Genomic DNA, 25,318 nt, shown 5'->3' on the forward strand with positions numbered 1-25,318 from the left:
GTACCTGTGAGGAACAGGGCCTGAGCTTCCCGCGATGTTGTGGGGGAGCCAGGACCGGGCTTCTGGGGTCGTAGCCTCCATATTATCTTAGTGGTGCAGCGCCTCCATCTTCTATACTCCCAGGGTAATGGGATAGGACCGGTATAGAAGAACCCCTCGGGTCCCAGGGTTATACTCTCCAACTCACACACAGTCTTTACGGGTGCAAAACAGTCTCTTTATTTGACAGTGCAACGATATCCCAACGATAAGGCTTCCAGCAGCCACAATACAATCGCCAGTGCCAGGTACAACCTGCTCAACTCCCACGACCTCCTCCTCTCCTTCCCTCCAAGTCACTCGGCCGACAAAATGGTCTGAGCTAGGGCGGCAATACCCCGTGGCCCACCCCCGAGGTTAGCCTCGAGGTGGGTCTTGAATTCTCTTCCCAGCACCCCTGGCAGCGGGGTGAGGGCATTGGTCCACCAGTCTATGGTTCTATCAGCTCTACTTATAGACGCTGATCGGTTTGATTCCTCTCGCTCTCAACCGGCACTCTGCGCCGGGGAGCCCGCAGCCTCCTGATACTCCTCGGACCGTTCCGCAGGACTCGTGGCTTACGGCCTAATACTCAGCCGCTCTCGAATCTTGGTCTCACTGCTCACTCGAACTCTTCTTACGCTACTATCTCTATTGAAGAACCATCAATCAGAGAGGAACATGGCCCACAGCAAGGACGAAGAACAACCCCTACTTGCCGGAGTGGGCTGCTAAATATAGAGCTAGCCCCTCCCCTCCTGGTGTCAGCAGAACCTCCCTCTTGCTCACGCCTGCAGCATAGTCCAGGCCGGCATCTACCATTCAGGTTAGAGCTATGAAGGGGGAAAACCCATAATGATTACTGGCGCCTGATCTTAACAGGACTTACCACAGTAGAAGGAAGATAGGTATAGCCTGAGCTGTTTACAGGGGGCTACATATGGTATAGTGAGTTAGTTTAATTTATAATTATTATTATTAGAGGCACAGCTTTTCTTTTTATATATATATATATATATATATATATATATATATATATATATATATATTGTAGATGTACCGTGTTAGCCGAGCGTAATAATCAAAAACGAATAGACAATACCGTTCTGTGGCGCTAACAAAATGCTTTTATTTGTGCGAGCTTTCAAGATACACTGATCTATTCTTCCAGCGGTGTTACAATGAATAAAGCAAGAAAGGGTTTTGCTTAAAAATAGTGCATCTTGGAATGTATCTGTGACTGAAGCCTATCCCTCCCTCCTGTGAAGTATGCGATTTAAGACTTAAGGTGTTAAATGGTCCCTGAATGTTAGTGGTGTGAGTGTGAGTATGTAAATATACATTTCTAAAGTGCCCACAGTGTATACAGCGCTTTACAAAAGGTGTGTATGGGAGTGTATACCAATGGTGTGGGTTGGTGTGGAAATGTAAAAGGGTGTTGCATTACTATTAATGTGTGTAGATACTATGTGGTCCCAATTGGTGTATATAGGGATATAATTACATTGTACATATGTATGTGTAAGAGACATCTGTGTGCATTCATATAGCGCAGTATGTATAGACATGGCCTTTAGCACTCATGGGAAAAGAGTTCTCTTGTTTCAGAGTAGTGACTCATAAAGCTGCGGTCTCGCTTTAGGCCACCGCTAAGTGTCCCAAACAGTTGCACAAATTTGTATTCATGCAACCGTCTCTCTTTCGGTTTTCTAAGATTACCTTTGAGTATGGCCACCATCAGATCGTTCATCTTATGACCAGAGTCAAAGAAATGTTCGCCGACAGGACTGTCTCTTGTTCCACGTGTGATGCTGTGGCGATGCAGATTCATTCTCTTGTTTAGCCCCTGTCCCTTCTCACCTATGTAGTAGCAGCCGCCTGGGCATTTCATGCACATGATGAGGTACACGACATTGCTGGAGGAACATGTGATCCTTCCTCTGATTTTGTACTCCAGGTTCCTGTGTGGTATTTGTATTGTGCCCGCTGTGTAGAGCATTGCGCAGGTTTTGCATCTTGCGTCCTGGCATGGTCTTGTTCCGCATTCAGTTGTACTGTTGAATACTTTACTCCTCACCATCAATTTCTTGAGATTATGAGGTTGTCTGTACGATAATAAGGGTGTTTCAGGGAAGACCTGTTGCAGTCTTGTATCTTCCTGGATAATGGGTTGTAGTTTCCTGGCAGTCTTGTGTAGGGCTTCTAGGTGTGGGTTATATGTGACCACCAAGTTTTCTGTCAATGTGAAGTTTATTTAAACAATATTCACATTTCTACCATTAAATATGTGCATCAATAGAATATGCACAATAACAAGTGATTAGTTACGTTATACATCGATCATTTATCCAGTAATTGAGCGCTTAATATGATTTTTCATTTTGGGGTATTAGATATGCATTCGGTGAAATTTCGTCCATAAATATAATATGAGTGGGCAGTTAATCTATACAATTTGTGCACTGATAGAGAGAGGCCGGGGATCAAAAGGCAGAGCCAATCAGAAGAGGAAGGCGCTGTCACTTAAATAATGTTTTATACATTTTAATTTATATAAATAAATGATGACCTGATTAATTTGTTTTATGGTCTTTAGATTTTTTAAACACATACATGAATTATTCATATTTACACACATGTAGGCTTATGTTTTAACTGCACCTTTAAACGTTTACATATGACTATCCTGCGACACAGATGAACGTTAAACTTCATGAACCCGATATCTAACCAAAAGATAAACAAGTCATATATTAACCCCTTCATAACGTCAGCGGTAACACAATATCAGAAATATAAACTGTGACATTTATTATAACTACTAGTTTCATAAAACACGGGTTCACAAATAAAAAGCAATACGAGTCCGCTCAAATCCGTCCATGCATAAAACATATGTCAGACAGTTGCATTTTTTTTCTAAGTCCCGTCTTGCCGTTTCTCGGCAACTTCTGACCACCTTCTTGCCAACTTTTTCCGGTGAGGCGATTCTGAGAAGAACTCTCAATTCTACAGTAGCGATTACCATCGATAAGCTGATCGTGGCTACTAGAAGTGAGCGAGTTACAAAAAACTGCTGATAAGTGGCAATAAGTGGCTTATCGTCGCGCATTTGGCGAATTTTTTTTTTTTTTTTTTTGGAAAAAAATTATTGCCGAAAATGTCTAGGAGCGCCCAAATATCGGAGATTACAGAATAGCAGTAGGCTTTTTTGACATTAAGCTGCCGATAACTGACTTATCAGACCTTTCTGCATAGGCCCCACAGTGTCGCCTATCTTTTCTTGAGACATACTGTAGGATTGTTGGGGGGGACGGGGTTCCATTGCAGGTGCAAGGAAAAAAAATCATGTTAAAAACCTAGTTTTTATGTAGCTACTTGCACTGAGGTTTACAGATGCAGCCAACCTTATTACAACCAATGGCACGCTCCGGGCCGTACAAAACGCACCAGTGTGAGAAGCGGTAATTGTTTTTAATCACACGTAAGAAGGGGGCAGGGCTATCTCGCTATTTCAACCGTGGGAGCACGCCACAGGTTGCAATAACGTTGGCTACATCTGTAAGCCTCCTCAGATTCCCAGATCTTTATGCCACAGAAAGAAGACAAATGACAGCTCCACGCACAGAATATATCCCATTATACTGTGCGCTATAAGTTTCCCTTAACTCCTCTTATTCCTCTCAGTGTTCACTACACTGGGGGTGGCCAACTTCAGTTCCCAAGACCCTCCAACAGGACAGGTTTTAAGGATATCCCTGCTTCAGCACAGGTGGATCAGTCATTGACTGATTAGTCACCTGTGTTGAAGCAGGGAAATCCTTTAAACCTGACCTGTTGGTGGATCTAGAGGGCTGGCGTTGGCAACTCCTGGTCTACATATATTGTAAGCTGGTGCAAAGAGGGAGAAAGGCAGGCAAAATAGCTCAATACTTTGACAGTGACAGACGTATGTTCAAAAAGTGTCTCCTAAGGGTCTATTTACTAAAGTCTCCCAGCTCGAAAACCAAGGCAAAGCGAGTGTAAAAAAAACAACAACACAACCTGTCATTTATTAAGTCTTCCAACTGCAAAACTAGAACCAAAAATCTGCACTATATGTATGTATGTAAGCAAAAAAACTCATTGTGGCCCATGGGACAATTTCCTTTCAGCCTAGAAAAGTATTTTTTTTTTTCATTCAGTTTTGCCCCAGTTTTGCCGTCGGGGACTTTGATACCTCACTCCCCATATACATGATAGGAAATCAATCCCTGCTGTTGGAGTTTTTTCTTTGATAAATATTGTGCATTTCTTGTGTACTGGTGTTAGTGCACCACAGCTTTGTAAGTAGGAGACTAGTACAGAGGGGTTTATGTATCAAAGACCTCCAGCTGCTAAACCAGGAGCACAAAAACTGCACTGCAAAAAAAATCCTATTGCTTCATATGAGAACATTTTCTTTGATAAATATTGTGCCGTTTTATTGATCCAGTTTTATCCCAATCTTGCAGCCGGAAGACTATTATACATAACTCCCATAATCCTTTTATTGTTGTGTAGTGTTACAGTAATTACTGTAGTGCCGACGAGTTTTCTAAAACAAATCTGGGGCAATCACCAACAAGACCCAGGTACATCCTGGGTACATGCTGCAACATTTCAGTGACATTTCTGCAGACAGACTAATGGCCCATCGGATTAACTGCGGGGGTCCCTGGCAGTCCCATACTGAATGGGACTGCCAGAGACCCCTGCTGTGTTAATCCGATGGGCCATTAGTCTCTGCAGAAATGTCACTGAAATGTTGCAGCATGTACCTGGATCTTGTTGGTGATAGCCCCAGATTTTCCAAGGCAAGTTTAAGGCAAGTTTTAGAATACTCGTCGGCGCACCTGTAGCATCTGTCATGTCTTCATACTGCGTACTAGTTCAAGTTAGCATGCCATATCTGTAGTACGTACACATTCTACCTTCTTTTTACCTTTCTTCTGGTCCCTTACCCTTGTGTTTTTTACTGTAATGTTATAGAGCTCGGAGCATATGGAAAACTAAAATATTATGACACTATGACTGACGAAGGTAAGAATTTATATTTTGGAAATACTCATGCTAGCATTATTTTTTGTTTGCCTGTATCAGGTACTGTACTGTATTTTCCTTTACTTTTTTTTTGTATTTATTTGATTATTTTTCATCCACTGCATGATTCACCTAAAAGCTGCAAGTTTGTTGTAATTAATCATGCAATTGTGTATATTTGTATCTATTATATAAGTGCAGATACAGTATTAATACTGATTATTTAGGAGATAGGAAACATGCATTAGGTTTGCTTTGTTAAACATACATTTGCTTTGTATGGCATTTTAGAAGAAAATCCTTGCTTTGTAAGCCCAGACGTCCCATGTAAATGAGATGGGATACTATTTATTTTCAGGGTATGCAGAGTACTATTAAGAATACTTCTGACTTATTGCAACGTAGGGAGAGAAAGCCGATTAGCAATTACTTAAAAGGACCTGACACATTTTCAGTACACTTTCATATATTGGATCCGTGTGCATCTTCTAGTCATTTTCATTTTCTCGTTTGGTCCTTTGATAAATGTTTAACCGTGTAAATGCTGGAGACCTTGTACTTAGTGAACAGTTTTAATCACAGTCTGGAGTTACCACCTACTGTAGCTCCTGATCTAACAAATCTTAGTGTACTGTAGGTGAGGATCTGGAATGGTTGATGGAAAATTTTAAACAGGGTGTGAACCTTCCATTCAGCCAGCCCAATATAAGAATGAAGCCTTATTTTGAAACCTTACCTGGACGGATATGTTGAGGTAATACAGGGGTGCGCAATCTTTCTCCCCGGCGCCCCCTACTCGCGCCCCCCCTCCGTATCTTGGCTCCGGCATTGACATCATGTTGCTATGGCAACGTGGCTTCATGTGACCCGGCTGCGTCATTTGACGACATGTCACCAGAAGCCGTCTGAGTCAAGGTAAGGGACCATATCGAGGCCTTCGCTGCTCCCCCGGCATTTCATTTAAATGCGTTCGGGGAGCGCGCGGGGCATCTGTAACCAAAAGAGAATTACAATTCTGTACGCGTCAGAGGAGGGGGTGTCGAGGAGACTCAGGATGCCATCAAGCGGGAAATTCCAACTGGCCAATGGCAATCGTGCCTACCTACCAATAACAGATTTCCCTTGTCAGCCCTATGCCTCCCGCTAGGTAGGCTCCATCGAGTCTGGGCAAACAAAGCGTCTCACCCGCATAGAGCGTTTGTCTCCCGACCCGGTACTCCCCCATTCCCCGCTCACCAACCGTTCTGACACCTTTCGACTTCCCTTCTCCTCTTTGATCCCTCATCTCTATGCAGACATCCTTGTATAATAAGAGAAGTGAATCTCTAGAGTGGTGCTACAAAAATCTACTAGAAATTATGTCCAGGGCGGAAGAGAGACAAATATATGTGTTGTTTAGACAAATAGATAGACCAGGCTCTGAGTATACTCCTGTGCCGTCATGAACATTGAAAGCCTGAACCAAAGGTATGAGTCTGCAGGATATAGACCAATAACTAAAGCCTCCGCAACAAAGCAGCCCAACAGGTAAGGTCAATAGATCCTAACAGCTCTAGGTTCAGGCATATGTTGCATTAATTGAAAGATAGATAGCTAAATATGGTATACTTCAGACCGGCCACACAAGGAGCAATGCATGTACTCACGAACCGGTGCTACTGCAGGTAACGAGTCTGATCCTCTCGGCATGCATCCATCTGTAGGAGATCGGTAAGAACGAGCAAAAAGGGGGCAAAGGAGCACAGCATGAAAAAAGGAGACCTGGAGGCCAAGTACTAAAAATCTAAATTTAATGCAGCTTCATGCAAAACGAAGACAAAAACAGGATAGAACAAAAAGTGAATCCCTGCGCTTCTCCCTTAGGGATAGCAATCAATGGGAAATATATGTATATATATATATGTATATGTATGTATATATGTATGTGTGGTGTAAATACCTATAAGAAAAAAGGAGACTTTTGGTATACATCCTTTGATCAAATAATGCCAAGCCTGCTAACCACGTCAAGGTAAGTCTCTATAGCAGGTCCCTACGCTAAATGCATACTAGTGTTATGTGAAATAAGCCCAGAAGGGGTTAAAATATCAAAGCATATGCTTATATAACCTAGTGCAGTTAAAAACTGGTATATACCAGAACAGAAACTCGCATGTCTGCAAGTGAAGTGAAATAATGGGACCTTGCTTTGGGATTATATACCTAGAAGGGGAGGGGCTGGCCTGCCACAAACTGCTCAATAAGCAGTTGCAGGGGATTGGCTAAATATATTAAATTACACCATAGTAGTGTTGGCCTCTAGGAGCGTGCTGCTAAGGATTAAAATCGGCCCAACAAATAATGTAAAACAAATATAATCACTGCGCTTCTCTGTATAAGGAGCATGCAGCTAGTTAAGGAATTGGCCTTACAAATGTGCAAAACAAAAAGTGAATCCCTGCGCTTCTCCCATAGGGATAGCAATCAATGGGGAATATATACTTACCTTGACGTGGTTAGCAGGCTTGGCATTATTTGATCAAAGGATGTATACCGAAAGTCTCCTTTTTTCTTATAGGTATTTACAGTGTTCGACAAATCACCCAAAAATCTACTCGCCCAACCAAAAAATCTACTCGCCACCTAGTCCCGCCCCCAACCCCGCCCCTAGTCCCGCCCCCAGTCCCAACCCCAACCCCGCTTTAAAATAAAATATATAATTAAAATACATTTAATAAATTCCTAGTCAGAACAACATTCGTTTTTGACAAATGTATTTAGTGTGTGTGTGTGTGTGTGTAAGTGTCGGATCTAGAAATAAAAGCCAGGTGTGAATGACTAGTTTCCTGAACCCCTTAACCAGTGTCTGGATGTCCCCGCTTCACAATATCTAAAGCAGCAATCCCGCCTGGGATCTTACCTGATCCGCAGTCCCTCAATGTCCAGGTACCTCATTCCCGCAATGTTATAAGTTGGAGGGGATGTGTTCCCTACCTGTCTTCTGGGTTAGGGGGGATTCCGATGTCTTCCGTGTGAAGCTTGAGTCAGATCTGGAAGAAAGCAGTATAGGTTATTTTGGTGTAGTATAGGACAGTTAAGATATATAGGGTAAATAAGATATCCAGATACAGAGAGGGGGAGAGAGAGGGGGAGGGAGAGGGAGAGAGAGGGAGAGGGAGAGAGAGGGAGAGAGAGAGAGAGAGAGAGAGAGAGAGAGAGAGAGAGAGAGAGAGAGAGAGAGAGAGAGAGAGAGAGAGAGGGGGAGAGAGAAAGAGAGAGAGAGGAAGAGAGAGAGAGAGGGAGAGAGAGGAGAGGGAGAGAGAGGAAGAGAGATAAAGAGAGAGAGGAAAGAGAGAAAGAGAAAAAAGAGACAGAGGAGGGAGAGAGAAAAAGAGACAGAGGAGGGAGAGAGAAAAAGAGACAGAGGAGGGAGAGAGAAAAAGAGAGAGGAGGGAGAGAGAAAAAGAGACAGGAGAGAGGAGACAGAGGGGGGAGAGAAAGAGAGGGGAGAGAAAGAGAGAGGGGAGAAAGAGACCAGAGAGAGGGGAGACGTGGGAGACCAGAGAGAGGGGAGACCAGAGAGAGGGGAGACCAGAGAGGGGGGAGACCAGAGAGGGGGGAGACGGGGGAGACCAGAGAGAGGGGAGACGGGAGAGACCAGAGAGAGGGGAGACGGGGGAGACCAGAGAGAGGGGGGAGACCAGAGAGAGGGGAGATGGGGGAGACCAGAGAGAGGGGAGACCAGAGAGGGGGGAGACCAGAGAGAGGGGAGACGGGGGAGACCAGAGAGAGGGGAGACGGGGGGAGACCAGAGAGAGGGGAGATGGGGGGAGACCAGAGAGAGGGGGGCAGGGGTGACTGACTGACCAGGGCAGGGGTGACTGACTGACCGGGGCAGGGGTGACTGACTGACCGGGGCAGGGGTGACTGACTGACCGGGGCAGGGGTGACTGACTGACCGGGGCAGGGGTGACTGACTGACCAGGGCAGGGGTGACTGACTGATTGGGGGGGGGGGAGGTACCTCTGGTGTCACACATACTCCCATACACACATACACATTCTCCTATATATATATACATACACACACACACACACACACACACTCCCACATAAATACACACACTCCCACATACATACACACACTCCCACATACATACACACACTCCCACGTACATACACACACTCCCACGTACATACACACACTCCCACGTACATACACACACTCCCACGTACATACACACACTCCCACATACATACACACACTCCCACACACATATATACACACCTATATACACACATATATACACACCTATATACACACACACAGGCCGCGACCAGCACCACCACGCTCCCCCGCCCATCTCCTGCTCCACTCCCACATGAGGGGGCTTCCCCCGCTCCCATCACCCGACGCGCTCTCTGACGCGGGACCGGGGGGAAGCGGGGACATGAGGGGGCATCCCCCGCTCCCATCACCTGTCGCGCTCTCTGACGCGGGACCGGGGGGAAGCGGGGGGGGGGGGGGAAAGCGGGGACATGAGGGGGCATCCCCCGCTACCATCACCCGGCGCGCTCTCTGACGCGGGACCGGGGGGAAGCGGGGACATGAGGGGGCATCCCCCGCTCCCATCACCCGGCGCGCTCTCTGACACGGGACCGGGGGGAAGCGGGGACATGAGGGGGCATCCCCCGCTCCCATCACCCACCGCGCTCTCTGACACGGGACCGGGGGGGAAGCGGGGGGGGGGGATATGAGGGGGGCCATAACTATAACTGCGGGCAGCAGGAGCACCGGGGAGGGGAGGGAGGTGGAGGAAGGCACAGATAATACTTACTGTGTCCTCCATCCTCCATGGGAAAAAAATGGCCGCTCGTTGGGGGCTGGCGCAAAGCCTGGGAGCGCGCGCCAATCATCTGTCAGGTAGGGGGAGTTTTTTTGTTTTTTTTCAGCCAGCGCGAGCAGGGAAATTTCAGCGCGAGCAGGGAAAATTTAAAAAACAAAACACGTGTGCTGCTTGGGCCAATAGTTACTCGCCCGGGGGTTAAATCCACCCGCCCCGGGCGAGTAAATGTATAGGATTGTCGAACACTGGGTATTTACACCATACATATATATATATATTCCCCATTGATTGCTATCCCTAAGGGAGAAGCGCAGGGATTCACTTTTTGTTTTGCACATTTGTATGGCCAATTCCTTCACTAGCTGCATGCTCCTTATACGGAGAAGCGCAGTGATTATAATTGGTTTAAAAACAGGATAGCTCTGATGCGTTTCCCACTCTTTCATAAAGCGCCAAATACGGCGGGAAACACGTCAGAGCTATCCTATTTTTGTCTTCGTTTGGCATGAAGCTGCATTAAATTTTGATTTGTAATACTTGGCCTCCAGTTCTCCTTTTTTCATGCTGTGCTCCTTTGCTCCCTTTTTGCTCATTCTATGCAGACATCCTGGCTACTTATTTGGCTACTTATCGGAACACCGGGACTGTCTGTATAGAGACGGATACACATTTTAAAAGTACATCTGTTTTGCTCTAACCTGGACTCAGGAATACAACTGTTACACTACACACTGTGGGCAGGAAATACAATATTTTAAAGGGAAGATATTAGGGAGGACAACATGCATACGTGTACCCACAGACCAGACACGATCTGCGGATAACATGGGGGGACAACCGGTATTTCCCCCCCCAACCTTGTTCATGTTTTTTAACCACATTTCCACCCAAATACCCACAGGTAAACATCCGCTCCCGAAATCCCCGGTTTATTACAACACCTTTAAGCTTACAATACATACTGTACAGTGTCTCCGGATTATGGTGCTGCTAAGCTACCGGGGACCCACGGTTTTCAGGGGTAACCAGTCGGGCTTCACCTTGATTATGAAGACTGGCTACCCCCACCGTCACAGTATGTCTTTGCCCCACACTGTTTAACAAATGTAAATCTTTCTTTAATCAAGCACAATGCCACTTCATTTTCAGGCCGCATCAGCCACTGAAGTTACTTTTCTTTGAAGGTCAGCAATAACAATTGTATTCCCTCAGTTAAAGCTGCAGTTCAGGCAATATCCTGCATGTGTGTTTTTTTTAATAAATCAGTTCTGTAGTAAGAAAAAATACTTTTAGCATTTTCTGTTTTAAAAAAAACAACTTTGAAAGACCAATTTTCTTGTATTCTATTTTAACAAGCATGCTTGTTCATATAGCAACGATTTACATTCCCCATATTTAAAGATGTCCCAAACTTTGCCGATCAATATATGGAGAACGAATTGACCGGCAGCTATGCAGTTCTTTAGGTAATTGGAGATGGCCCACATGAAACTATTGAAGTAAAAAAATTAATAAAAAAAAAAAAATAAGACTGAACTGCAGCTTTAAAACAGCATTGTAGCAAAAGAATGATATCTAATATAATATGTTGCAGCTCTTCAGGTTAGGATCTCCTTTTTCCTTATATTGTCATTTACTTGCCTATATTAACCCCATTGTTTATTTTCCCTGCATTATCATTTGGAAAAGTGCAGCATACACTTGATATGATATAAATAACATTTATAGATTATATGTACATTAGATACAGGAAAGTCACCTACAGAGTATTACAAAGTCACGGGTAAACAAAAATATGATGGCCAGCACAAGGGGATTATTACTATTGATCAGGTTTTTGTAACACAAATGATGTATCCAGTCCAGCAGCATTTCAGTCCTCTAAGGAACCTCTTTCAAGGTTGTTCTTTTGGTATCTAAGGCATCACCAGCCTGAAACATCTGTGCAGACCTGAGATTCACAGCAGCTTCAAATCCTGGCAAGATTCCACTCATCGGTTTTAACCTTCTGTATGACCTTCATATGACTATACTTGTTACATTAAATGAATTGAGAAAGCAGAAGAGAAAGGACATCAACCTCAAAGAACTCCTAAAAGGAACATTTCCTAGTTTCAGATCTCAGCCAATGTTGTTGACATCGTTTTTTAATTTTGTATGTTTTTTTGTTGTGTTTTTTTTTGTTTTTTTTTAATGAATTCCATGAAAAGTCTGTGGTTGCATTACTCACAGTAAAGAGATTGTTTCAATGTAATATAAACAGGGACAGAAAACCTACTCCATGATCGCGTTACCAACTTTCAAACAAGGGAAGCAGGGATATTTTTGATTACAGATGTAGCAAGACTCGCTGTTCCCAGCATCGCGGAATAATAAGCACAAGTCTGTGGCACTGTGAACAGTGTTTGCCGCAATCTCAATGCGGGGGCTCCATGCTCCTGAATGGGACCCCCCTGCCACATGAATCCTTCGACACTAAGTCATACTACATCTGCTGCTAAAAGTGTATCAGAGACTTGGACCCTTAGTCAGTAAACTGAGATTGTGCTGATCCTGGGTTATCGCAAGGAAAAACCTATTAAGTTCCATGGGGCTTTTGTTGCGATAGCACCAGATCGGAGCTATCACCCCACTGAATAAGGGCCTCGGTCTGAAAGTGTGATGTAAAAATCTACCTTACTGTATGGTGGTGTTCCTCCTCCGTTTTCATGTTTACATATCTATGCATTGATGAACCATACCAATTAATACTTAAGCGATTTTACTATGGATATATATCCAGGAATGTTTAGAAGGACAACGGGTTCCCATGGAAACCAAGGATGGCATGTCTAAACCTGATTGGTCGATTCAACTGCACAGGACTGAAATGGATTACGTCGCTGGCTTCTCGTGGATATAGGAGTTTATGCTGCACATGCACAGTCAATACTGCTTCAGCACACGGAGAAGATGATGTCTGGCTCTCACAATAGTATTATGTTCTTTTTCACATGCGCATTTGACAAGAAACATAAGATGACGTCATACTCTCGCGATAACAAGCTTGGATACACTGAAAATAGGATATATGGGGCGGTGCTGTGATTCTGCATCTATTCATGTGATTACAATGAGAAGATGATTCAAGATGCAGAAGGAAAGCATCCAGGCACACGGTCTTGCAAAAAAGTTAATTTAATGGCAATACCAACATTTTGACCACATAAGCAGTCTTTGTCAAGGTGAAGGCAAGACACCTGACATGGATTATGGGATGTACGTGGACGATTAGTTAAATCACCTGGACTGTTTTTTATTGCACTGACTATATAGAGTGGACCCATATGCTCCAGGCACATGCTACTCCTTGACAAAGACTGATGTGACAGCTGAAACGTTGGACACTGTATTTGGCTTCAATAAATTATTGCATTTTTAAAATCCGTGGAGACTCTACTCTTCCTTTTTTGTGTATCTGGTACCAAGTCTTTGTTGGCCCATATATGTTTTTTTGATATTTTATTTCAAATGAGACCATGTTATGATCACTGTTTCACAAATGTTCCCGGATGTCAATATTTGTTATTACTTCTACATTGTTTGATATTGCCAAATCCAGTAATTGCCCCTCTCCTCGTTGAAGAAGATTCTCTACAAGACACTATACCTTTTCCTTGTCATTTTCTATAACAGAGAAATTCTTCACAGATATTATTGCATGCAGATATTATTTGAAGAAGAGGTTTTTTTGGGTCATCATTTAATAATCATTTAATAATTCTCACATTGGTCCTAGAATGCACCCTGTAAACAACCTGTTTATCTCTTGTACAATTTTGATGTCTGTGTTCTTTGCATTTGAAAATATCGGAGCAAAATCCGATAAAATCTCTGAGATTAAAAACTAAGGCAAACTTGGAGCAATAAACAACACCAGCTTTATCAAAGAAAATGACTGATAAATGTTGTGCAATTCTTTTCCCTGGTTTTGTTCCAGCTTTGCAGCCAGGACAACTTGATAGACTTTCATTGCTTGCCCAGGAAAATGAACATGGAGGTACATTTATGTACTAAAGTGGTAGTTGTGAAGACAGGACAAGAAATTGGGCGCCATGATATTTTGCAACTCAAAGGGGTTTATTGACGGGTACTACAGTTTCAGGGCTTCCATTGCATCAATGATCTATCTCGGCATACATCCCAGCCCAGTGGCATCACCCCTTCCCTGGGCAAGATAGCACTAGGCCTCTTCAGCTTGCGGCCCTCAGGATCGTCTAAACACCCTAACCCAGGCAGACAAGGCAGGAACACACCAGCCCCAAGATTAGGGCTGGAACAGAACAGACAGCAAAAGGAGGAACCCTACCTTTTATATCTGGGGAGGGGTTAATCCCTCTTCCCCCATAGCAGGGCAGGCCCAGCTGACATCACAGACCTAGTCAGCCCACCCCCCCCCCCCTTATTCTAGCAGCTTCACAAGCCCTAACTGGAGCCTGTAAATTGGTACACTCAACAAGTTAGGAGATGTGATGTCACCAGCTCACTATTAAACCTAGCACTTGCCTGCTCTTACAGAACTTATGTGCCTGGCTGAGGGAAAATTAGACAGGGGACTACACTCTACCCCTGGTGAATATCTTCATAGTTTTTATATTAGAGCACAATTATTTTAATTTCAATGAGGAGTTTTTGTTACAGGTCTGTGGAACAGCGATGGGACCAGATTCGCACCAAGTTACGTGATCATATTTATGGATATGTGGGAACGCGATTACATCTGGTCTGGTAACCTATTTGGATAGATAATAAGTTCAGTATGTACCAAACCAAAACCAGTGCATCAAAACCTAATAGCAAAGTGTAAACAGAAGCTGACATGCAACAATTGATGTAATCAATAAACAACAGTTCCTCTGCAAAGATTTTCCTTTTCGATTCAGTGAGCATTATAACACCTTCTTTCTAAACAACTTCTTTTTAGCAACAATGTCACTTGCTTGAAGAAACAATATAACTTGCTTGAAGAAACAATCTACTGACAAAATTATGACACATAAACATATAGATTGCAATGCAATTATGATAGTGATTGTAGAAAGGAGTACTCACTGATTTTCTTGCCCCTGCAGAGTGAACTGAATTGGTGTGCTCCAGTCCAGGTAGAAGCAGGGAGAAAATAAAAGTGAATGGCAGCGCACAGCCATGAAGAACTCCACGAGGGAAGGCAAATGTAGTTAGAAAAAGTATTTATTGGCACATAGAGTGGTTAAAAACACTCTCTAGTGGTTTTTAACTACTCTATGTGCCAATAAATATTTTTTCTAATTACATTTCCCTGCCCTTGTGGAGTTCTTCCTGTCTGTGCGCCGCCATTCGCTTCCGTTTTCTTCCTGGTAACCCATTTGGTTCGAGTCTGGTGCTCTGGTGCCGTTTCATAGACAATATCCTGTTTGTTTGGAGCGGTACTGAGGACGATTTGAATAAATTCATACGTCACATCAATGAAAATCCTCTGAATTTGTGAAGTCAATAGTCAAACTATCAACTTTTTAGATTTAGTTATTTTTGTTGAAAACGATAGAATCCAAACCAAAACATACCACAAACCCACAATTTTCTCCATGCATCTAGTCACAATGACAAGAAATGGATCAGTAATATCCCTCTAGGCCACTTCTCCCACCTACGAAGAAACTGTTCACAAAGGGAAACCTTCATAGAGCAGGCAGAAGAATTAATAAATAAATTCATTACAAGGGAGAATGAGGGAAGACTGATTCAAACAGCATACAAAAAAGCTAAACTTATGGATAGAGAAAAAATGATTGAATATAAAAGTTCAAATGCTCACACAGATGAACAATCCAAAATCATGTTCATCACTGGGTATAGTGATATGGCACCTCAAAATTAGAACAATTAAAAAAAATTGGGGTATTTTAAAGAGACAAATGTCTCGAGACAGTTCTACCGCAGTACCCCTCCGTCGTCTTCAAAAAAGCTCCTAATTTCAAGCAAGTTCTGGCCCCAGCCAATTCACGGCTAGAGAGACAGGAAACTGGATAAAAGGCCTGAATGGCCATCGTGTGTCACAATTGCATTGGATGCAGATACATTCTGGGAGGAGAAACCTTCAAATCCAATGTGACTAGCAGAGAATATGCAATTAAAACATTTATTAATTGCAAGAGTGATTGCACTGTGTACCTGCTAGAATATCCGTGCAGCCTGCAATATGTAGGCCGCACGAGCAGGCCTCTTAAGAGAAGATTGGCGGAACACATCAATAATATTAATCATTTTCTGTTAGTCCATGGGAAAACCCAGAATGTCCCAAATTCAGTTGGAGAGGGGAATAAAATGTTACAAATATCCAGAAGGGAGACCTTCTGGATTTATCAATTAAAAACACTGTCCCCCCTCGGTCTTAACCTAGATTTTGACCTTCCTGAAGGAATAAATATATGTCAGTTGGCACTGGAGTCACAATGATCATTTTTTGTGGTTATTAAATTGTACACCAACCTTCCACTATATCAGGATAGTGAAGGGATCTAGGGTGACTCCACTGTAACATTATTTGCTCACTCATACAGTTGCATGTAGTAAGTGTAATAGTCTGTCTACTTATGAAAAGGTCATCTGTATTATTATATAATGGTCATGAATATTTTTTTTTAATTATATATTTATTTCTTGAAGAGTAGTACTCTTTTTTTGTATAGAATTGTGATGTTATATCCCGTTTTCTATGATTACAATATTGCTACATCCATGTCATATATTGTAGGGTCTTTTTAATTTTGAGTTTTTAATAGTGTAGAAGAAATCTTTGTATAATTGGTCCCATGACATCATAAGAATGGACTATAAATTAAGCAGGATCCCACTACAGAGGAATATCCCTGATTAAGCAGACGAGCAGTCTGGGAAACGCATAGGATCTCAGTGTGCAGGTGCGAGTGTGAGCAGGCTAATCTCACTGTGTGTGATACCGACGAGGAGAGAGAACGCTTACGGGGGTCCTTAGTCTTAACCACAGCACGAGGGAGGAGCTAAGGAGAATCGTCATATGACACGATCGGAGGAGGACAATCCCCAGAAACACGTGGCTCGGAAGTACATCGTGCGACAGCATGGGAGGAATCGTTCGGGCACTCCAGCTACTCCAAACTGCAGGCAGAACGGACACATTGGGATTCCGTGAGACATCACTCCAAATATGTCGGAGGAACCGGAGAGAGCGGCTGGTGACGGCTTGAATGTTCACACCGCATTTTTTATGTGAGAAATTCGTGAGTGCATTTCCAATTTCTTTGTGATCCATGTTTTTTAGAGTAAAAAAGTAATTAACAGTATTGTCCTATGATTTTTTTTGTCATTTCCATTTTCCATGTCACGTATGAGGAATATATGATGTCAGCTGTTACCCTTATACAGTCCAAATAGCAAGATACAAGATAAGTAACTCTGTAATTTTTCACTGGAATATTCTAGTATTGGGGCAGCATCTCATTGATTAGGTGGAGATTCCCTAAACAGTGGCACTAGCTATATACTGTACTATTGTGATGAAGTGGGCTATAAGGGATATACTTGTGTAAGGTGGCACCACTGTCCAACATTGGAGAGATGAACAATATAGTTAATACTTGTCAACATTACCATTCAGTAGTGAAACAAGATACAACATGGGGTTCCATATTATTTCATTATAGAAATAATAAGTGGTATAAGAGGTGTCCATCAAGACCGAGGGCCTCATGCAGTAAGCAGCGATAAGCCACATATCGTCAGCTTCTCGCCAAAAAAAGTCTACTGCGATTCAGTAAGCCCTGAGAAGTTGGCGATAAGAGCAAAAATAGCTGTGTTTTTTTTTTTTTTTTTCTCGAACATTTTTTTAAAAAACGGCACACGAGCGGCGATAAGCCACTTTTCGGCACTGGTCTCCAGTTTTTCAAACATGCTCAATTCTATAAGCCCCGATCAGCTTATCGCACCTGATCACCACTTTAGAATTGCGATTTCTTCTCCAAATCGTCCCGCCACAAAAAGTTGGCAAAAGGTGGGGAGAAGCTGCGATGAGCAGCGAGATGACACTTAGAAAATAAAATGCATGTTTTCTGCATCGGATTGCCGGAATATCCATTACCAGCACCGAGCCCCCCAGCATGAATCAGATTCATGAAAAATGCATTTACAGCCCACTTCATTACCTTAGTGGCTAACCCAGTGATTCCCAACCAGGGTTCCGTGGAACCCTTGGGCTCCATGAAGCAGTCTCAGGGGTTCCTCCTACGGACCACATACCCCCCCACCCGACCCATGGCGGTGGGGTTTTTTGGTATGTATTTTGTAGGGTGGATTGAGTGAGAGTGGGGTAATTGATGGAAGGTTAGGACGAGTGAGAGAAGAGAGGGGGCGGGAGAGAGCGAGTGAGGAAAAGAGGGAGTAAGAGTGAGACGCAATGGATAAATACATGCGAGGCGGGAGGGGGGGGGAGAGAGTTAGTGAGACGGATGGGAGAGAAATACTTGGATAGATTGTGGGAAATAGAGGTGGCTCGTGAGATGTAAAATTTTGTGACTGACCCCTGTCGAACCTAATATGTGTCAGCCAGATAGGGGTTCCCCGAGATTTTTCGAAATACTTAAAGGGTTCCTCCAAACAAAAAAGGTTGGGAATCACTGGGCTAACCACTGAGGCAATGAAGGGGATAACCAACAGTTCCAGGCTTATTGTGGGTAGTGGGGGTCGGTGAAGGTGGTATTTGGCCATTGGTGGGTGTTTAGGCCTTGTGGGGGGTTGCAGGTGGACTTAACCCCTTCATTAACTTATGGTTAATACCGCTAAGGTAATGAAGGGGTTAACCCCTCCTGCTACTCACCCGGTAGGCCTAAACATCCTTTGGGCTACTACCCCTTTCAGCCACCCCACTACCCACAATAAACAAAAATACACACTCAACAACTCCACTACCCACCTCCAAGGCCCCAATAAACCATTACAATATCTAATAAATACCAATACACAAAGGGCCCCTTTCCTTTCCCAGTCTCTGGATAAAATTCACTGTTACCAAACAGTCACCGCACTGGAAATATGGCCTACTAGATCTTTCGTAGCTCTGAGTCATACCTCATGTGCCTGGGAGCTGCAACATTATAGCCTAGCTAAAAACCAACTCACATGCAGGACTAAGTGTAAGGTGTTTAACCCCTACACTGTCAGAGTGCTGCCCTAGCCTGCATGCAATACAAATGGCGTGGGATCAGAGCAGCTGGACACAACCGTATTGAATTAGAACAGGCTTTATATATGGACATAACCATTTTATACAAACTGACCCTGTGATCCTTAACTGCAGGATCACTTCATACACTATTACAGTTCTCATATAAATGGTACAGTAACAATATGATCGCTGCGCGAGTCAATTGTAGAGTCTATCACTCCCAGTCCTGGGGGTACTAGCCTGTATGTAAGGGGTGCCAGCACACCTGGTGGAGCTCATTAGATAGTGTGTATGTTGCAAGCATGTGCTTCACAAAGGAACTTCAGTATCAATATGAATGCTGGCAGCAGGGGATATCCTCTACGGTGTAGCTCACCCACACAACCTGCTAGGCAATCCTGCTCAGCTGGGCTACCTTGTGCAGTGGTCTCTTTGTCTGCTTTGTTCCTGATCTTCTGGGCACTGTTCCATGCAATGATTCAGCTGTGCAACGCTCCCTCTAAACAACTACCTGGAGTCCTACAGGAACTGACTGAACTGTCATGGCTGCTGTCACGGGTGACCAGCTTATTTACAGTACACCTTTTTACTAGGATCATTCATTAAGCAAAACAATGTAGTGAAATAAATTGTAATTTATTCGGCATAAATTCGCTTGCACACAATGAAACACAAAATACAGACAAAAAGACACTTACTTTTGGGCTGGGGTTGAAAACTAGACATTCCTACAGAAGGTGCAGGGAACTCTATGGAAAAGTTTTTCCCTGACCGGGACTTAATCCGGTCATATCGCCATAAAATTCCATACGCTACTGCTACGTTCCCTTCTGAGAACTTGGTTCCTCCTGACCCAAAATTCCTGGAACTCAAATCAGCATAAAATTGCAGCCGCAACCGCTATGTTAGTTTCTGAGAACTTGGTCCCAAAATGCTGGACGTAGTCACTGGCAGGCAGGCAGGCTTTTCAAGCTTGAAATCGAAACTTGTTGCTTTGCTATTACAAACAAAGCATCTTTGAAAAGCCTGCCTGCGCTCTTTCGGCTCTGCCTCTTACCCCCTCCCAACCCCCCTTCGGGCCCTACCTGTGATGTGGGGTCAGTGCCAGAGGGGGGGCGAACCCAGACAGACAAAAACAGAAGTTGGGCTTGAATTCTGGCAGGGCCTCTCTTCTGGGTTTGGACTGCCTGGGTGGGCCCCCCTCCGGTGCCAGTCCCGGTATAGATGTCCCTGTACTCCCCTTCTGTCGGTAGGTCTAAAAACAAAATGTTTCATTACATAGGTTACAAAATGTTTTATTTTCACAGTATGGCTATTATAAATAAAAGTACACTACTAATGATATTTACTAAACAGCAAATTATGCGCCATATGCAGAGCTCGACAAATTAGGGAAAAATCTCACTCCCCCCCAAAGTAACTTGCCCTCCCCAAAGCAACTCCCCCCCCCCCCTCCACGACTCTTACCTGCAGTGGGGTCCGGCAGACTCTGGCAGCGTGGTGCGGCGGTCTCCGTCTTCTCCCCTGCAAATTGTAATGTTTCCCCTGCAGGTCCTAGAAAAATGGCTGCGTGGTGTCAACGGAATGCCGTGACGTCACGGTGTCACGTTGCATTCTGTTGCCATGGTGTGCGGGCGAGTGCATTTGTCAAGCCCTGGTCATATGTATGAAGGCTACATGATGACCCTCATCCATACGACACATTTTTTTAAAGGTTTGTATTACTTTTTAGCACTAACATTTTTGACAACACAATTTATAAAAAATATATAAGATCTACTGAATATCGAATCTGGCTTTTGCCACTACCGTACATATGTCACTATCTTTCCCTGTCTAGCCATCAAGTAATAACCATAAGACTTTGTCATTAAACGTCTCACATGCACATCTGTCGTTTTACCACACCTAGTGTATTGGGATCCCTTTGGCTTTTACGTAAAATGCTATTTGTCAAAAAATCTGTTGTAAGTGTCTAGTATCCAAGATTAAAGTAGTATAACATTTTTCAGTCTGATTGTAAGTCATTACTGTCTGAGTAGCATTTTGATTGCCTCTCTATTCTGATTGTACTGAGTCATGTAGAAGCAATTATACTCATAGTGATAATCAACTGGATTGTTATATTTGCATATTCAGCTTAGAGAAAGGGTGCAAGAGATCACTGCAGTATTACGTGTTTTCAAAGCAAATGGAAACGCAAAAATATGTCTTGTTTTATTTAAAGGTGCAGTCTATTCAATAAAATAAAAATTAAAAAAACACTAAACAAAACTTACTATAAATGTTTATAGCATTACATTTTATATTTTCACATTCCAATTGATATAATATAAATGAAGTCAGTAGATATAAAAACGTTATGCTGGACCAATTTTAATACTCCGTCATCTCTGGTGTGCTATTTTCTAAAAATAAATTAAGCATGGACTATCAGATGGCATACATTGTTCAATTGGCTATCAGAGCTCGAGGGATACCCCCAGCTTGTGCTCATCTAGCCATTCAGTACCTTAGGCTAAGGTCCCGTTGCACGCGTCCGCACGGCTGGCTTGCTTGCCGGCGGCGCGTGCAACTCGCTGTACCGCGATCTGCGGTCTACAGGATGCTTTTCTCGGAGCGGGGGGGGCGTGGCCAAACGGGTCGGTGGGGGGGCGCGGCCATGACGTGAGGGGCCGGAGCGGGAGGTGGGAGGATTGACTGGGAGGATTGACAGGGAGGGGGGGCGTGGCTTGAGCGGAGGGACCCGCTACTCTTCCCCCCCCTCCCTCCACGGGCTGCAGGTAAGTAAAAAAAACACACACACGCAGGCACTCATACATACATACACACACACACATGCAGGCACTCATACATACATACATACACACACACACACACACACACACGCAGGCACTCATACATACATACACACACACACATGCAGGCACTCATACATACATACATACACACACACACACACACACACACACACAGGCAGGCACTCACGCACTCATACACACACACACAGACAGAGACAGGCACGCACACAGACAGGCACACACATACACACACTCATACACACACACACACACACACACAGACAGGCACTCAGGCACACACACACACACAGACAGGCACTCACCTGCTTTCACTCCACACTCCTCCCCGCTCCCCGAAGCCTCTCCTCCTCCCGCAGCCTCCCCTCCCCATTGGCTCACAGCCACACCACGTGACGCGTCGAAGCTAGGAAACACCATTCTCTTGTGTCTCCTAGCGGCTGACGCGCCACAGCGTGTGATCAGCTGTGCCGCCAGGGGGGACCGGGACCGACTCGCGAGGATTCCCCTGCTGGTGGGGAACTCGCTACATTGCCGCCCGCGCCAACGAGCGCAGCGGGTCCCAGGCCTAAGTCCGAATGGCACAGAGCCACCAGCGGAAGATCACTACCAAACCAACCGGGCCTTGTCTGAAATGGAACCGTCTTCCACAAATTGCACCTGGCAGGTCACCACCATCCTAGCTGCCCTAACCTGGAATGGTACCGCTTTCCCCACTAAAATACTTCTGAGGTCTGCGACCTCCCTCCAGGAGCCAAATACTTACTGAGCCCCCCCCCCCCCCTCCCAGAGGAACATTACTCCCGCCAACATATACAGTACTTCAAGCTGCAACAAAAGACAGAGCAGAATCCCGATCTTTCTTTCCAACACCGACATCCCTCATTCCTAAATACAGGGTGGGTGGATGGAACTTTGCTCCTGTAGATCCTAGAAGAGGAAGCTAGGATTTCTCCCCGTTGCTCTAAGTACCCTTTAGTTAACCCCTCTGTAGACGGACGTTTACAGAGGTACACAATTGGAGACTTTATAAGGTGAAATTATAACAAGGCTTTATTGTGCCTTTTCCTTAACATCAGGAAACCATCCAAACAAGGGGGAAACACAGCTTCTATTCACTTGGGAGTGGTTCTAATGAAATAATAGGCAATTCACAACTCCCTTAGTTAAGCATGTCTCCCAGCCCCAAACAGATAGCATGAAATGAACAGATATAAAAAGTCTTGTAATAAAAGTCTTATCTGTTAGCTGCTGTAGAGTAAGCTTCTCTGCTCTCCTGGAACCGCACCCGTGTGTGCACAGAAAATGTCAGCATCCAGGTTTAGAAGTCTTATTTGTCAGCTCCAGAGGTCTGTGTTCTTTTGGTCAGTCTCTCCTGGGAGACTCAAGAACCTCTGCTCTGTCTCCAAAGTTCAGCTCCTGTCTCAACCGACAGGCTTTTGTAAGCAATCTAAATCAGGCAGGTGGTGTTTATTAATTGACTACCAGCAGTTAACCACCACACTGCTAGATTAAAGGCACATTACTTGAACAGGGATTACTCCCCTGTTACATACCTCACCAGTGTGTGGGAAGCTCGGGCTTGCCACGGCCAAAGCCCATCCTTCCACTCTCATTCTAGATATCTCTGTGACTTGAATGAGAGTGGATGGAGGAAGAGAACCCTCAGTCCTGCTGGGATTGGAGCCCTTTCTCCAGTTTATTCGTTTCTCCTCCTGAAGGTGCTTAAGATCAGCACCCCTCAGTCACTCGAGGACTTTTTCCAAGTATAGTCTTTTTTCTACGTGCGCGGTCATGAGATTTCCCTCGCGTCTGGTGCTCGTCTTATTGTAGGCATACTGTGTGGCAGCAGTTGCAGAGCGTTTAAAAACAGCCCTTTGAGTTTTCCGCTCTTGAAGCTGTCTCTCTGCCCTTTTCCCACTCAATGGGGTTGCTAGTTCAGCCTCTTTGAGATTAAGTTGCAATTCCACACCCACTTCCAGAGAATGTCCCATCTTTTCAGCTTCATCAGCTAAGGATACTTTTGGTTTCAATTCAGCACGTGTACCTTCTTTTGTTGCCCGCTGGGTGGCTGAAGGTTTTGCTAGTGCTTGTTTAGGTGGTTCAAATTTTGCAACCTTATCTTTCAGATGAGCGGTATTCCCAGCTCTCACTGTACCCTTGTCTTCATGGGTTTTTGAGGCTGTGGGATACTGACGCTTAGTCAGGGTCAATACTTGTCCTTGTAGGACTGTAATCTCATCTGCGAGAGATCCCTGTTTTTTGAGTGCGTCTTGCAAGTCTCTTCTCAGGGAATTTATCTGCATGCTTTGCTTTCTCTGAGCTTGCTTCCACATTTTTATTGCATTGTGAAGCACTATGAACTTCTTTGCTTGGGCCACAGTTACTTGTTTCAGTTTCTGGAACTTCTTGTGCTCCCTTTTGTGCCGCGTCACCTGGGTTCTAAGCTTGGCGTTTAGCGTTGCTTTGGTGATGCTCAGGGTAGCCTTCAGTTTCTCATGCTGCTTTGCGGGGACATACTGGGTCATCAGACGTTCCTGCAGCACTTGAATTTCTTTAACAGCCTGCAGATTGTCATCCTGCAGAGTTCGCTGCTTCTCCTCTGCCTTCTCGAGGTGCGTACGCAGACCTTGCAGTTGGTTCTGCAGTCGGTGCTCTGCTTCAAACTTCTCACCTTCCAAAAGTCTATTTATTTCTTTAAGCTCGTGCAGCTTTTCATTTTTTTCCTTGACGTCGTTTGTCAAATTAAAATTTTCTTCTTTGAGTTTTACGTTTTTTCTTTGTAATCTTAAATGTTCTCCTTTTTCAGTCTCTGTACTATTCAGGGCCTCTTTGCAGTCCTCCTTCCATTTACGCACATCTGCTTTGAGACTGACAGTCTCCTGGCGTGAGACATCTTTCTCTAGGTTGAGGGTCTGAAGCTCCTTCTGGGAGACATGGAGATTTGTATTAAGATTGACAATCGTTTCTTTAGAAATGTCCAGCTCCTCAGTGAGACTGTGTAGTTCCTTTCTGGAAACTTCCAGGTCTGTGCGGCAGCTGTTGGTCTCATGATGTAAGGCATTCAGCTCTATGCGAAGAGTGTGAACCTCTTGCTGGAAGACTGTCATCTGATTCAGTGCCTCCTCATACTTCCGCTTTAGCGTAGCCACCATTTTATCAGATTGGCTCTGCTTTTCATCCATGGCGGAAATAGTAGCATTTGCAGTATCTAGCTCAGTCTTGAGATCGTCCAATTCTGTCCCAGATTCAGAGTACATTGCGAGCACCGTCATCTGTAACTCAGCATTATCTGCTCTCTCAAGTTTCAATTGTTCTCGAAGTAGATCACAGTCACGCCGGGCAATTTTCAGGGCGTCTTCAGGGCTGGTCAAGGGA

At 44.3% G+C, this 25,318-nt stretch overlaps 1 protein-coding gene across 5 annotated transcripts in view; it reads left to right on the forward strand.

Moving 5' to 3' along the window:
- Window positions 1-25,318, forward strand: part of SLC24A2 (solute carrier family 24 member 2) — a 320,058-nt gene that overhangs the window by 221,815 nt on the left and 72,925 nt on the right. For 4 of the 5 annotated variants that reach the window (XM_075594686.1, XM_075594672.1, XM_075594667.1 and 1 more), the window contains one exon: window positions 5,029-5,079. The exons of the other annotated variant lie outside the window; for it this stretch is intronic. In XM_075594686.1, coding sequence (XP_075450801.1) covers window positions 5,029-5,079 — 51 coding nt within the window. The remainder of the gene's footprint in view (window positions 1-5,028; window positions 5,080-25,318) is intronic. 5 annotated transcript variants of the gene reach the window in all.

The sequence above is a fragment of the Ascaphus truei genome, chromosome 1 (assembly GCF_040206685.1).
Source record: "Ascaphus truei isolate aAscTru1 chromosome 1, aAscTru1.hap1, whole genome shotgun sequence".
Classification (NCBI taxonomy): Eukaryota; Metazoa; Chordata; class Amphibia; order Anura; family Ascaphidae; genus Ascaphus; species Ascaphus truei.